General features: G+C 34.8%; 1 protein-coding gene across 1 annotated transcript; it reads left to right on the top strand.

The window, feature by feature from the left end:
- Window positions 1–11,740: 11,740 nt before the first annotated feature.
- On the top strand, window positions 11,741–16,377 carry LOC110882569. Its single transcript, XM_022130558.1, has 7 exons — window positions 11,741–11,897; window positions 11,990–12,097; window positions 12,189–12,272; window positions 12,356–12,794; window positions 12,910–13,850; window positions 13,904–15,154; window positions 15,257–16,377. The coding sequence occupies exons 1-7, from the start codon at window positions 11,741–11,743 to the stop codon at window positions 16,375–16,377; spliced, it is 4,101 nt and encodes a 1,366-aa protein (XP_021986250.1).
- Window positions 16,378–16,792: the final 415 nt, after the last annotated feature.

A 16,792-nucleotide genomic window follows, 5' to 3' on the forward strand; every position in this document is an offset into this window, starting at 1 on the left:
ATAAAGTATAACTACTAACTAATTATCTATAATATAGTATAGATAGGGATGAGAGATGATATATACAAGGCAAAACTTGTTATCTTGACAATTGATATGTGATGGAGGTTGTGAAATCCGAGTGTTAACGTGCCTATCTTGTGTGATTTATTGCCGTTTACGTGATTATACGCTTTGAATATGTTCACTACAAAAGTTTGTGCTTTTACAGGTTAATCGCTTAATTCGGTGAAGTTAAAGTGGTTAGAGATGAAGTGAAACACCCAAAGTTGATAAATAAGGTGAATGATAGTGTTCGGGACTTGATTCAGGCTGAAATATGACTTAGATGTGTAAGAAATATAGAAGATTGAAGTCCAGGGAATTAAATTGTCAATAAATGAAAGTTGCATGAGATTGAAGGAATAGTTACAGCAAGTGAAGAACGTAGCTTATGGTTTATCAACGTAACCTACGGACCAGCATGAAGAAAAGAAACAGAATATTAAAACCGTAACCTACGGTAATAACCGTAGCTACGGTTGCATACAAAAGGTAGCGGACATCACATCAAGGGGAATTTAATATAACATCATGTACACTTTTGACTTAATCTTGCAAGATCACGTGACTTTTGAGATGGGATCATCACATGAACGCATACATTTGAGAAGTGGCGGTTGGGCTTTTGTTTCATTGGGCCGACATATATAAGCATCACATGGACATTAATGGGCTGCATAGTGACTTTTGGCTACACATTCACGCAGACAAGACATATTGAGGGGATAGTCACGTGGCATTGAAAAAGAAAAAAAGAAGCATACACTAGGGACTATCTTGGCAGCCTACATCTCGAAGAGGGGGGCACATGAAGGGAAGGACATGGGACTTGATTTTCACATCACACAATAGTCAAACAACATCATCATAAATCAAATATCACAATTATCTTGGCAGCCATATGTCACGTGATCTTTTGGGGGTTGCTTTATAAATCATACATTATCATTACCTCATCGCAAAAGGGAATTGGTCCGCCAACACAACACGCGCACATGATTGGGCTTCTGGTGGACAAGTCTTGGGGTATATACATACATCATATTGACGGTAGTAAGAGGGGACGAATATAGAGATCGGCTGTGAAGATCACCCAACCACGATGAGCGGCTAGTGTTTCATGGTTTCCTCCGGATGGAGGGTTTTGTAAGTGGATAATTTTATATGTTTGTGACAATCGTTTAACTCGGTGATCTAAGCATTCGATGCTTTTCACCTTTGATTTGATTTATTGGTTGTAAACAATTGCGTTTATTTAAACCTTAATTTCTAAGCATTCAGTTCCCGAGAGTTCTAGTAATTGGGATATATTTGACATGGGGTTAGGGTTTGTAATTGTAATTGATAATCATTCGATAACCTCCCGTTATGTATTGACCGGAGTACTTAGTCGTTGGTTATCACAACTGGTTAATTAGATTCAACACTTATGTCTATGTAAGTGTTTCAATTAAACATATAATTGAATCTAGCTGCAAAACCTGAAATCTGGAGGAACCATTGTTTCTCCTACTGTTTACAACTTCGTATTTTCGTAATTTGTAGTTTAATCAATCAAACCATCAATTGAGTTTTACTTTTTCTATAGTAGTTAACTAAAACTGAGCATTACACACTTTCCACAACCTCCTCTGGTTCGATATCCGACTTACTCTAGCTGCTAGTTTATTTCGGTTTTTGCATGTCACTAACGACAGACATCAAAATGGCGCCGTTGCCGGGGAGGTGTGCGCAAAGTGTTTAGTGTTAAGTTTTTAGTAAAACAGAAAAAAAAATTCAAAAAAAAAAAAAACTAAAAAAAAAATCCAAAAATAGTATTTTATTCGTCACATATTCCACTGTTTGCTTTTACCTTGGGTATACTAGTTTTGTCTGTGCAGATTTATTGCAGATCTTATTATGGAAAGTGCTTACTGGTCATGTCGAGGTTGTGGTAGTCCATGTCACACGCGTGACGATTGTCCTGTGTTCCGGAAAATGTGTGAGGACGAACAAAGGAGAGCAGATGAGTTGGATTTTTATTCTGATGATGATGTCCACCCATACTATTCTTATTCTGATTCGCTGCGAGTTGCATATGATTACCAATCAGATACAAAGTATTGTTATGATGAGCAGACATGGTATGAGAGTAGCTATGATCCGGGGATGGTACAAAGCGTGAGTTACCAAGAGGAGTATGACCATTGTTATAATGAATACTCTCAATTTTCTTATGAAGACCATCCGGTACACTATCAGGATGCCTATCATACCCAGTATACAGTTGATCAGGGTGAGTCTGAATGTGCACCCCAGTCAGATAGTTACTATCAATCACCTCAATTTAGAAGTCTTATGGAATATAGGAGAAAAAGAGAGCTGGCATACATTGAAAAGGAATTGGCGAATCCTGACCTGTCAATAGAGGACCAGTTGGAGATGTGGATTACGAAGTATAACCTTTTGATGGCTGAAGTGAAGGATGATGGGCCAAGAATGACTCCAATGGAAAAACGCCAAGCCAGGGATAAATGGGTGTCTCTACAGATGTCTTCTTCTCAAGTAAGGGATGAGGTTGTGGAGGTTAATACCACACCGGTGATTCCCCCAATTGCTGAACAGTCAGATGAGGAGAAAATTGTTGAAGGTGATGAGGTGAAAGAAGACATTCCACAAAATAAGTGTGGGGATGCACGTATAGAGAGGAGGAAGGTGACGGTGAAGGACATCGGGCAGATCATCATAAAGTGGTTGTGCAATGATCCAACTTATCTGCTGATATTGAGTAAAAAGAAACGCATGTGGAGAGTTAACTATCGAGTGTATGTTGGGAACTCGATAGGAAAGTGTGGATTGAGGCCGGATTGTAGTGCTTCACTGGACATCTTGATAAAAATTAGACCCCGCTAGATCAACGATGTCAGGTACTGTGCATTCATGGGAAATACAAGGGGTAAGTGTGCATTGAGACCACCGTAACGCATATCAGGTACGGTCTGGCTGAAGACCTTTAAACTTAGCGCTCTCGGGAGGCAGCCCGAGGATGTAGAGTATTGTATTGTATTGTATTTGTTTTTTGGTTCGTTTTGGTGTGTTTGTGTTTTGACAGGTTTCTACGTTCCATCTTCACGGATGCAATGATTCAAGGGTGGGGATGTTTTGCAACATCCCCTGTGAGACATCATAAAATCCTATATTGGATGCGTATTTTCCGGTCTTGAGCGCAATAGTTACACCGCCACAGACACTCACTTGTTTTCTAATCAGGTGCATGTGTCTCTCTATCCTTTCTTTTATTTTTATTTGTACAATTGGTGGTGTGAATTTTTGTGTTGGGAGTGGTTTTATGTGTCGAGTCGTCTAGGTATTAGCCGTTCATGGTTTGTTAGGTGGTATCTCTCGAGTTTAGATTATAAATTGCACTATACATTGGGGACAATGTATCCCAAGTGTGGGGATGCGGTAACTCGAGAGAGGGTTGGTAGGATTGTTGATCTTAAATGCTTGAAAGGGTTGAAATTGGTAAAAAATTGAAAAATTTTGAAAATTTTTGTCTCAAGTATGCTTGAACTACATGAAAACCAACATTTTCAATCGCTAAAGGGTTCCTTGCTGATATTAAACTAACTTAGATCCCTAGTCATGGTTGTTCCTTTAAGTTTCATGAGAGTATTTCTGACAGGTTTTAGAGAATAGTTGAAAAGAGATGCCTAACTAGGGGTAACATGCTTTAGGAATTACACATGCTATATGTCGGTAACCCATATTCCTTTTGTTCGGTGAGATATTTGAGCCTACTAGATTGTTAATTGAATTGCTATAAATGTTCATTTGCTGAGAGTAGGCCATATATTGCTTTGTGTTAGAACTTGTGTGGTTTGATACGTGCCGAGACTATGATTTAGCATATGCACATAGATGATAAAGGCATTAGGATCCTTTCATTGTGTAATTTGTTGATTGTTTATCCACCCCACCTTAATTAACCATGTTGAGCCTTATACCTTTCGTTTGTTACACCTTGTTTGACCCGTTTGATTACCAACCATGAATGACATGTGTGTGTTCGATATTTGTTGAAAAAAAAAGAAAAAAAAAAGAGAAAGAAAAAAAAATCATTGTTATGTTCGTGTTAAATAAATGGGTTGAAAATCACCCAAGTGTTAGTGTTATTGTGAATAAAGTTGTCATGGTTTGGTATTCTTTTGTGTTCGCCAATAAAAATACAAAAAGCCAAAAAAAAATATATCCCTACCTTTACCATTAACCCAAAACCTGAAAGTCCTTTTGATATGTGTTCCGTTAATTGATACAGTGGAGGTGTGATTGCTATACAAGCTTAAGATTGCAAAGTAGCATATTTGGTTTTGAGCGAATTATATACTAGCACATTACATGCTAGTCTTGATTAAACCGAGAGGAGTGATCATTGTGAGGGGCGTGTGGTATGTGTGTAGTATCATAAGCATGCTAGTTTTAGTTAGGCAAGTCTTAAATTGTTTTAAATGCGTATCACTTATTTGTCAGATTGTCAATCTCAATTGTGTCAGTCTATGGGACGGGTATGACTCGGGACCTTAAATTGCTAATTCGGTAAGGGATTTAATGGTGATTTGTTAATAAGGTGAGTAATGTTTGTAATAGTTGCTTGAGGACAATCAATGTTAAGTGTGGGGATGTGATGGAGTGTGTGAAACCCGGGTGTTAAAGTGCTTATATTACGCGTGTTATTGTGTTTTAAGCAATTTTGTACGTTGAGTATAGTGACTACGAGAGTTTGTGGTTTTATAGGTTAATCGGCCTAATTCGGTAAAGTTGTAGCGAGTGGAGATGATGCGGAATGCTCGAATATGATAAACAAGGAGAAAGTTGGTCTTTATACTCGGTAGCAAGTATTAGGCGTAGACTACGGGAACATCATTGTAGCTTACGGTTGCAATAGAGATCAAGAAAGAAAACAAACAGAAACTATGGATTGTAGCTTACGGTTTAAAAACGTAAGTTTCAATGTATGAATGGGTGCAATGTATTTCTTGGGGAAAGGAATTGAAAAGTGAAAAAACCCTACAAATATATATATGCGCAGTCATGAAAAGAGAAAAAAAGAAGAGGGATTGTTATTAAAACTCATCAAATCATCATCAGTCACGATGGTCAGAGATATCACGCAAATCAAGAGAAAGAGGGACTGGTGATGTGAAGATTGGAAAGAAGAGGGGGACTTCGAAACTTGAGGGATGACTTTGGCAGCCATATCACGTGCACATGTAGTAGCAACAATATAATCATCAATTTTGGGCTGCACATGGACTTCTTTTGTTGGGCCGATTTGGAGAAACAAACAAGCACAACATCACGGTTAGGGGTGACAGAACTCACATGGATCATCATTAATATTCTTGTGAAGCCATCAAATCATCACACACTGGATTGGGCCGCATGTGTGAATAGTGGGGCGGCAATACTACTTGAGGGAATGATCATTATTTTCTTTTGGTTTTGGGGGCCCACGATTGAGAAGACACGACATAACATCAATATCATCATCTTCGACAGCCGTAACATATATCACATCTCTGAAGTCAGTCTTCGATATCTAATCAGTTCGGGATGACAACCGATGCTGTAAAGACAACCATGAGCGGCTAGTCTCCTAGTGGTTTCCTCCGGATGGAGGGTTTTTGTAAGTTAATGAATATTATGTGTTGATACAATCGTTTTGACTTGGTGATCTAAGCATTCGATGCTTTTCACCATTGATTTGATTTCTTGATTGTAAACAGTTACGTTTATTTAAACCTTAATTTCTAAGCATTCAGTTCCCGAGAGTTCTAGTAATTGGGATATATTTGACATGGGGTTAGGGTTTGTAAATTGTAATTGATAATCATTCGATAACCTCCCGTTATGTATTGACCGGAGTACTTAGTCGTTGATTATCACAATTAATTAATCGAGTTTAATACCTATGTCTATGTAGGTAATGATTAAACACATAGTTGAAGTTAACTTGAAAACCTGAAATCTGGAGGAACCATTTTCTCACCTATTGATTCAAATCTTAGTTTTTGTTCGTTAACTTAGATAATTCTCTTAATCAAACAAATACACAACTGAGTTTTATTTTTTTTCGATAGTAGTTAATTAATACTTTTCATTACAACACTTTCCACAATCCTCCTCTGGTTCGATATCCGACTTACCCTAGCTATAGAGTTAGTTGGTTTTTGCATGTCACTAACGACAGACATCAATATGCGCACATTATGAAATGTATTTTCTAATTTTTTTTATAATGAAACTTTGAAAATGTGATACAAGTTTATATAAACATATCATATGTTTATGTCCTACATTTTTATATAATTAGCTAGATTATACATAAAACCAAACACGTAAACAATAAGAATTGCAAGGGTTTTCACGTCTCACTTCTTTCATTGATACTACATTTGATTTGCCAGTGGTAGACTAACTAACTCGATCTTATCTAACTACATAGGTGAGAGAATCTTTTAGGGTGTTAACCTCAGCTAATTTGAATTAACAACTCTTGAGACCTTAAAGGTCAGGGGGAAGGAGGTGCGAGTAGGTTATTTTTTTAAAAATTTTATAGTAATTGAAGAACTCACATAATACCAAAATATGTTAAGACTAGGAAATGAAATACAAATGAAAGATAGACACAAACATCACAATTTACAGAGGTTCTAATGAGGGTTAACTATTTTATCGTGTGCCTACTCCTTAATCCTTGATTAATAATTTCCTTCAGTGTCAAAATATCTTTAACTCAGTAGAGATCATTGTTACTACGTTTCACAAAAGGTACTGATCACCACCAACGTCTCATTTAGCTTAATATGACAGGGTTTCCCAACATGTGAAGGTTCCAAGTAATGTAATATGTATGCTAGAATGCACTTGATCTATTCTTGTCTTCTCTTGCTTTATAATCTTGAGGATTGTAATAATGAATGAAATAAGTATGAAATGGTTATGAGTGTTTATAAATCATGCAGGATAATAGGTTTAAAAGTTAACAATATGTTTCAAATGATTTTTTATATGTTTTAAAAATTGTAATTACTTTAACTTTTAAAATTATACATGTGTGTATCACGAATTTTATAAAATGCTAGTTAACTTTATGTGTTTATATATGCTATATCAGAATTAGAATTACATACTTTCATGCTATATCTTGTATAGGGGAGATAGGTGATGACCAAGTATAACGGGTCGATAGGATAGGATAGCGTGTGAGTTCATTTTTAATATTATATTGTAGGTATAAACTTACTTGTAGCTATATATTGAATTTATGCCATGGTTTAGTTGTGGGTATCTATCTATACTTTCTATAAAAGGAGAAATCCAAGTAACATAAGAAAAGCTGATGTGTCAGCTAGAGAGCATGTCCAACAATGCTTTTCTTATGTCATCCGCGATGAGGTGGCAGCCATAGAGGAAGCATAGTGACATAGTAATTCAAAGATCTGCCATCCAAACCACTACCCCACTTTTCAGTTTCAAAGGTCTGGCCCACATTCAATTATGAAACCACTGATGTTCATTCAAATTTCAAACCACTGATGTCTCATTAAAATGGGAGGGTAATTTGAAATTTAAAACTTCATAGGGATATGTAATTTGCATTTAATGTCATCAGAGCTTCAATTCTTCCCTCTCTCAAATATAAATTCAAACCCAAATCCAAACTCGATCATAATTTCAAAAACCCATTTCAATCTCTCTGTCTACTCTCTCTTAACTCTATATCTCTAAAACTATAGATACAGAGAAGAGGATGAAGACGACAGAGGCGTTGCATTTAACATCGATTTTAATGGTAGTTTAAAAATAGATATTTTTTGATTTTTTCTTTTTATCACAAACTGAAGGTTTGTATGCTAAATGTTCTTCAGGTAGATCTTGCTGGATTTGTTATTTGGTTTTGAAGTCTTGAGTTCGTTGGCGGAGCTTCCGAATGTGATCAAGGTTATAAAATGGATCTCAACTTTATTGATGAAGAGGTAATGTCTGTTTGTGTTTACAAATAGATGTATATGTGGTTTAAATAAATCACATAATTGTTATTTTGTTGGTAATTGTTAATATACTTTGTAATCAGTTCTCCTTCTTCTTCGTGGTTTCTTGAGCTTTGTTACGTGTTTTCCAGATTGAAGTTTCTTCAAATCGTCATCTTCTCCAATGCTTCCATCGATTCTTCTCTCGCTAAATCTGGTAACAATCCGTGACCTAATTTATTTCATGATTCTATGAAATTTGATTGATATGTTTGTAGCTTTTGATTTTGTCTTTGATTTGTTATTGTTTATTTCGATGCTTGCATTGGTGTACCATCTGATTTCGAGTAGATTGATTTTGATATGTTTGTCAAAAAAGAAATCCCAATGCAAATTAGAAAACCTGGTGATGTCTGTTTATTCATCATGGTTAATATCGATTTGAATATTATGCAGACGAACGGTAGTTTAAAAATAGATATTTTTTGATTTTTTTTCTTTTTATCATGAACTGAAAGTTTGGATGCTAAATGTTCTTCAGGTAGATCTTGCTGGATTTGTTATTTGGTGTTGAAGTCTTGAGTTCGTTGACCGAGCTTCCGAATGTCATCAAGGCTATAAAATGGATCTCAACTTTATTGATGAAGAGGTAATGTTTGTTTGTGTTTAAAATAAATCATGATTCTATGAAATTTGTTTGAAATGTTTGTAGCTTTTGATTTTGTCTTTGATTTGTTATTGTTTATTGATTATTCAGATGCTTGCATTGGTGTACCATGTGATTACGAGTAGATTGATTTTCAGTTGGTATATATTGGGATTAAATACTCAACTGGTGGAATGACAGCAAGTCCAGCTTATGCTTTAAGCTGTCTCGATCTCTTTGGAGGCGGATAGGTGGCTTTGGGAGGTCTGAAAATCAGAATTGATATATTTACGGAAAATGGGGTTGAAAGATGATAACCCAACAGTTGAGGATCTCATTCTACATCTCCGATAAATTCAATTGTATTCTAAAATAATGTTTCCTAGATTTTTGAAGACCGACAAATGTCTAAAGAAGTATCACTGTGGACATTTGTTGGTCTTTGTCGGTCTTCAAAAATCTAGGAAGCATTGTTTGAGAATACCATTGAATTTATCGAAGCTGTCGAATGAGATCCTCCACTGTTGGGTTATCATCTTTCAATCCCATTTTCCCAAAATATATTGATTTTGTTTTTCAACAGGGATGTAATGTAATGATTTCTCTCAATTGAATAGACGGGCACTGTTGAAGACAAAGCTGTTAAAGACAAGCACTTATGTACCTAAGGCCTGATCAACCAAAGGAAAACCACTGCTCAGTAACAGCAGTGGTTCAGTATCTACAGCGGATTCAACATCAGTATTTATGTATCAATTTTTCTTATGTAACAGTGTTTAGTGTATCGGTGTTTAGATTTTGTTACAGCTTCGATGATGGTTGTTAGATTTATGAAAATGTAATTGCTACAGTTTGAATATTATTGTTATTTTATTATCATCTGTTGATCGTGGTCTGTTAAAGCACTGCTGTTAAACATTCTCTGTTGAACTGCATCATCTGTTAGTCCATAGCAGAGGTTCTCTTTGGCAGACCTTTGCTTCAACTGTCTCGGTGTTTATCAGCAGATGTTCATCATGAGGCGTGTGTAAACAGATGTTTGAAATCCTCCGTTGAACTGTATCACTGTTAAGTCACAGCAGATGTTAGCAATTTATACTGTGGAATGATCAGCAGATGTTATGTTTTGCAGACCTTTGTTTCAAAAGCAGATGTTAGCTTTATGATGCTTTTGTATTCATATTCAGCAGCAGAGGTTGTTTTATCAGCAGAGGTTATTTGCTATAACAGTCTTTGTGTTTATTAGCAGAGGTTGTTTTATCAACAGAGGTTATTTGCTATAACAGTCTTTGTGTTTATTATTAGAGGTTGTTTTATCAGCAGAGGTTATTTGCTATAACAGTCTTTGTGTTTATCAGTAGACTTTATCTGAATAGAGGTTGAGTGCATAAATTTGTTTGTAGTCAGAGGTTTGTATTAGAGAGATTATGACAATGATCACCCATAAATTTGTTGAAGCCTTTTAAGAAAAGCCTTTTACGTAACAGCAGATGTTAGCTTTATGATGCTTTTGTGTTCATATTCAGCAGCAGAGGTTGTGTTTATCAGCAGAGGTTATTTGCTATAACAGTCTTTGTGTTTATCAGCAGATGTTGTTTGGAACAACAGACTTTGCTTGAACAGATTTTCTGTTTGACAGAGCTTTTGGTTTGTCAGACTTTATCTAAATAGAGGTTGAGAGTATAAATTTACAGAATATAATTCAAGTTTTAATGTATCATGAAGAGCCAATTAAAATATATGGAGAATGTACAACAAAGGTTTAAGTTAATATAAATAACAAGATAAGCATACATGATTATAATTTAAATATTCGTAAGTCATAAGTTTTCAAATATAGAAGTTTGATACATCACCATCCCACAATTTATCTCAAATGAGATAATACCAACAACCACAACTATCTGTAGACTTTCTTTAAGATCAGCTTGGCTTTTTCTTCAGAGTAGACAAATTTGCATCTCATATTTCTGTAGATACCATTGGGCTTCGTGAACTTCTTGGTGAATTGACAAGCCGCGTATCTAAATCCCTTGCCATGTTTCTCCCGTCGAAACTCAATTACAGTGTCAACTCCATTTAGATTTTCAACTGTCATCTTCAATGTTCTATGAATGCTTGATAAAGAAGCTACTTTCACATTCAAACGCTTAAAAATAAATATAAAATACCAATAATTAATAAGAAATACATAATGTATTTTAGTAAAGTAACAAAAAAAACAGCTCAATTGTAACAAACATTTAACATCCAAAGAATGAGGAATAATATATTAACAGAATAAACTTACAAAATGTTTGCTGCAGTACCATACAATTTGTAAGGGGTATCCATCAAGAATGTGTATCATTTTCCTGCTTATGCTACTCCAAATATTAGCAGTAATTTGTTTCACTCATCTTCTGAAGTAAAAGGTATACTTACTACAGATATTTTTTGGTAATTCCAAAAATTTTCACAATATGTTCAAAGTTCTTTCCTTGAGTGGTCAACTATCTTCTTCATTCAAGTATTTTAAATTATGGATACATATAACACAATTTCAAGTAAGTATGAAGCTGACCTTCAAGCAAGTCAATGTCAAAGCTGTGCTGAAGAAAGAGAAAAAAGGAAGTATGTTCTTCAATAAAAGAGAAACAACAGAGGTTGTCATCCTGCATCAACATCTGATTCTTTTGAAAGGATTCCATTTTCAAATACTTCAAGTGGTATGTGTTATAGTTTTACAAACAAAATTTAAAAGAAATATGTATATATATGTTATGTTTTGGAATCCTTATATATGTTCTATTTTACAAGTTTCAACCACCAATGTTGAGAGAAGGAATGTGTATCATTTTCCTGTTTATGCTACTCCAAATATTAGTAGTAATTTGTTTCACGCATCTACACAAGTAAAAGGTATACTTACTGCAGATATTTTTTGGTAATTTCAAATAATTTTGACAATAGTTCCAAAGTTCTTTTCTCGAGTTGTCAACAATCTTTTTCATTCAAGTATTTTAAAATATGGATACAGATAACACAATTTCAAGTAAGTATGAAGCTGACCTTCAAGCAATTCAACGTCAAATGTGTGCTGAAGAAAGAGAAAAAAAGGAAGTATGTTCTTCAACAAAAGAGAAACAATAGAGGTTGTCATCCTGCATCAACATCTGATTCTGTTGAAAGGATTCCATTTTCAAATACTTCAAGTGGTATGTATTATAGTTTTGCAAACAAAATTTAAAAGAAATATGTATGTATATGTTATGTTTTTGGAATCCTTACATATGTTCTATTTTACAAGGTTCAACCAACAATGTCGAAAGAAGGAATCTCCATCACACTCCTTTTGGAAGTACTAAGCAAATATCTAATTTTGTTGAGAGGACTCCATTATCAGATATTACAAATTGTATGTTTTAAATTTTACGAAACAAAAGATTTGTTTAATCTTAGGTTTTATGAATTGTTATATATATCTTATTTTACAAGCTTCAATATAGGTGGAATATCTAAAATTGAATTACAAATGAGTGATGAGATGTTACCAGATTCTGTGATTAAGAAGATTCATGGATTTTCTAAAGGTATAAGATACGAATGTAAATTCCTGTTAAGTTTTCAATATGTAGAAAACTTATGTTGACTTATAAATTTACCAAGTCTGTAGATTATATTAATCATGGAGATGCCATCTTTGTGTGTTCTAAATGTGATGCAATGTTATGGGAAGATAAAATGCTTAGGGGAAATAAAAAACGTAACAAAACATCCTATTCTCTTTGTTGTTCAAATGGAGATGTTGAGCTACCATGCCCGCCTACACCTCCTCCATTACTACGTCATTTATATAAAAGTCATACCTCACAGTCTCGCAATTTCATGGATAATATTCGAGCATATAACATGATGTTTTCCTTCACATCTCTTGGTGGGAAGGTTGACAAAAGTTATCAAAGAGGTAAAGGTCCTTATGTATTTAGACTACAAGGTCAGAATTATCATCGAATGGGTAGTCTACTTCCGGACGATGGGGAAGAACCTAAATTCTCCCAGCTTTACATATATGATTCACAAAATGAAGTTGTAAATCGTCAAAAAGCAGTAAGGTAATTTCTTTATGATAATTGTGGCATTTAAGAATATATATTTTGCTTTTCAGTATATTTACATTCATTATCATTTGAAATGAATGTAAATTTTAACATTTTATATTTATGGCAGTTCTCAGATAGAATGCAAAACTACAAGAAACAACCATCTTGATAGTAAAACCATAGAGGGTCTTAAAGATATGTTGGATTCTTGCAATCCTCTTGTCCAATCCTTCAGAATGGTAAGAGATTGTTTTCAAGAAAATGAGTTTCAAGATGTAAGCTTGAAGCTTATTGGAACAAGAGATAAGGATGGAAGATTTCACAATTTGCCAACAGCATCAGAAATTGTTGCGTTAATACATGGTGATTTTGATAGAGCATTTGATAAATGGGACATTGTTGTTAGAAAGAAGTCTGGTGGTCTTCAAAGAATTAATGAGCTTCATCCCTCTTACCTTGCTTTGCAATATCCACTTATTTTCCCATATGCGGAAGATGGTTATAGAGTTGGTATTAAACATAGAGGGATTGCGATTGATGATGAGGTACTTAGAACCAATCTTACATTTAGAGAATTCTTTTGTTACAAAATTCAAGATAGACAGAATCAGTTTTCATTGTTAGTTAATGCGAAAAAACTATTTCAGCAGTTTCTGGTTGATGGATACACGATGATAGAATCTGCCAGGTTGAATTATATAAGGACACAACAACCTAAACTTAGAGTGCAGAATCTTAAGAACTTGAATGCTACTGTTGAAAGTGGAGAGAATAATGCCTTAAGTTGTGGTAAACCTATACTTTTACCTTCATCATTTACTGGTGGTTCTAGATATATGATGCAAAAGTACTTGGATGCTATGGCAATTTGCAAGTCTGTTGGATATCCTGATTTATTCATAACGGTGACTTGTAATCCAAACTGGCCTGAGATTTACAGGTGTTTGCACGATAAAGCTCTTAATGCTGAAGACAGACTGGATATTATCTCTAGATTATTCAAGTGTAAATTGGATCATCTTATAAAAGATTTCAAGAAACATAAATTCTTTGGTGATATACAAGCAGGTACCTTTAGTTATATTTTTTACTTTGAACATCTAATTATATTTATCTAACAGCCCACTGTTCAAAAATTTCAGTTATGTATACAGTGGAATTTCAGAAGCGTGGTCTCCCACATGCTCACATATGTTTGTTCTTGGGTGCTGAAAGCAAATTTCCAAATGCATCTGATATTGATCGTGTTATTACTTCTGAGATACCAGATAAAGAAAGAGATCCTGAATTATATGAGTTTGCCAAGCAATTTATGATTCATGGACCATGTGGTACAGACAACCCACTTTGTCCATGTATGGTTCATCAAAAATGTTCTAAAAAGTTTCCCAAAAAATATATAGATGAGACTTGTGTTGATTCTGAAGAATATCCTGTCTATCATCGCCGTCAAACAAGTAATACAGTAGTAAAGAATGGTGTGACACTTGATAATAGATTTGTAGTTCCTTACAATGCTCTCCTGCTCAGAAAGTATCAGTGCCACGTTAACGTTGAATGGTGTAACCAGTCAGGTTCTATCAAATATTTGTTTAAATATATTAATAAGGGGCCTGATAGAGTCACTGCTTCTGTTTTTCATGCCAATAGCACCAAGAATAATACGGAACAGAATGTAGCTGTAGATGAGATAAAAGCATACCTTGATTGTAGATATATCTCTGCTTGTGAAGCTGCTTGGAGAATATTCATGTATGATATACATTATAGATATCCAGCTGTTGAAGTATTACCTTTTCATTGTGAAGATGGTCAGAGTATTGTGTATAACGATCATGATAATTTGTGTGATATTGTTACTGATCCAACTGTGAAAATGACAATGTTTACAGAGTGGATGAATTGTAATAAAGTCGATGAATTTTCCAGGACACTGAGGTATGTTCAGTTTTCGGGATATTATGTATGGAATGCTAAAAATCGCAAATGGAATCGAAGAAAGCATCCGTATAGATCAATTGGGAGGGTACATTATGTCCCACCATCACTTGGTGATTGTTATTACCTAAGGATTTTACTGAATCATATTAAGGGACCAACCTGTTTTGAAGATATAAAAACAGTTGATGGGCAGGTTTTTCAAATATTTAAAGATGCATGTTTTGCACGGGGGCTGTTGGATGATGATAAAGAATATGTTAATGCTGTCAAAGAAGCTAGCACGTGGTCAACCAAAGATTTCTTGAGGACCTTTTTTGTAATGTTGTTGCTGTCAAATTCGATATCTCGTCCTGGTGTTTTTTGGTCAGAAACGAAGTCCCTGTTATGTGAAGGCATTCTGTATCAGCAACGAAAGATAACTGGTATTGCAGGTAATGTTATTATTTTATTAAAGTTATATCCAATTACATTAAAATTATGCAATAGCTCTGTTATTGGGAAAAAACTAATACTTTTTTCAACATTTGTTTTAGATTTGGATCTTCAACAAGAAAAACTTGAAAATATATGTCTATCTGAAATTGAAAAGTTGCTACTTACCAATGGAAGTACAGTGAGAAATTTTAATGATATGCCAAGTGTTCCGGACAATTATGTTTCATCGTCGAACAATCGATTGATAATGAAAGAATTATCGTATGACAGACTAGCTCTTCAAAGGGAACATGATCGTTATGTAAAGTGTTTAACTGCCAAACAGGAAAGGATATATAAAATTGTTATGGAAGCGATTGAAAAAGGTGATGGAGGTGTGTTTTTTGTATATGGTTATGGTGGAACTGGAAAGACGTTTCTTTGGAAGACATTCTTAGCTGCATTACGATCAAAAGGTGAAGTTGTATTGAATGTTGCATCCAGTGGAATTGCTTCACTTTTGCTGAATGGTGGTAGAACGGCTCATACAAGGATTGTAATTCCAATCAACATTAATGAGAATTCAATATGTTCGATAGAGCCTAATACTAAGTTAGGTGATTTTATTAAAAGAGTAACATTGATTATTTGGTATGAAGCACCTATGACTCACAAGCATTGTTTCGAGGCTCTTGATAGAACAATGAGAGACATATCACGTTCCAGTCAACCGAACATGCAATCGAAGCCGTTTGGGGGAAAGGTCATTCTATTTGGTGGTGATTTTAGACAAATTCTTTCGATCATCCCTAAAGGTACCAGAACAATGATAGTCAATGCCTCTTTGAATTCTTCTTATATATGGCGGCACTGTCAAGTACTAAAGCTAACTGAGAATATGAGATTAAGAGTTGGTTGTCAGGAAGCAGATTTGAAAGAAATAAAGGAATTTGGAGAATGGATTTTAAAGCTTGGTGATGGTCTGCTTGGTGAAGAAAATGATGGTGAGATTGATATTGAAATACCAGATGATTTACTTATTCATGACCAAGTCAATCCTATTTCTTCTCTCATTTCATTTATATATCCGGACATGAATAATTTTTTGTGGGATGTAATGTATTTCCAACAAAGAGCGATTCTTGCTCCAACTAATGAAGTAGTGGATTCAATAAATAAAGAGTTGTTAGAGAGTCTGCCCGGTGAAGAAAAGGTTTATTTTAGTTCAGATAGTTTATGAAAATCGGAGGAAGAATCAGAGCTTAATATGGCATTGTTTCCTCATGATGTGTTAAACAATCTTCGTTTATCTGGTTTACCTAACCATAAATTAGTACTGAAACTTGGTGCTCCGATGATGTTACTCAGAAACATTGATCAGGCAAATGGATTGTGTAATGGTACAAGTTTACAAATCACGAAGCTCGGAAAAGTTGTGATTGAAGCAAAAATTATCATAGGGACTATTATAGGTCATCATACTTTGATTTCAAGACTGAAGATGACACCTTCAGATAAAAGAATACCAGTGAAGATTTCTCGAAGACAATTCCCACTTTCACTGTGTTTTGCTATGACAATAAATAAAAGTCAAGGACAATCATTGGAGCGTGTTGGTTTATATCTTCCACGTCCAGTGTTTAGTCATGGCCAGC

The sequence above is a fragment of the Helianthus annuus genome, chromosome 10 (assembly GCF_002127325.2).
Source record: "Helianthus annuus cultivar XRQ/B chromosome 10, HanXRQr2.0-SUNRISE, whole genome shotgun sequence".
NCBI lineage: Eukaryota > Viridiplantae > Streptophyta > Magnoliopsida > Asterales > Asteraceae > Helianthus > Helianthus annuus.

Coding starts and splice junctions, on each gene's coding strand:
- LOC110882569 (XM_022130558.1), top strand. CDS start 11,741: ATGAAGCTGACCTTCAAGCAATTCAACGTCAAATGTGTGCTGAAGAAA. Junction 13,851..13,903: donor CTTTGGTGATATACAAGCAG/GTACCTTTAGTT, acceptor TTTATCTAACAG/CCCACTGTTCAAAAATTTCA. Junction 15,155..15,256: donor AAAGATAACTGGTATTGCAG/GTAATGTTATTA, acceptor CATTTGTTTTAG/ATTTGGATCTTCAACAAGAA.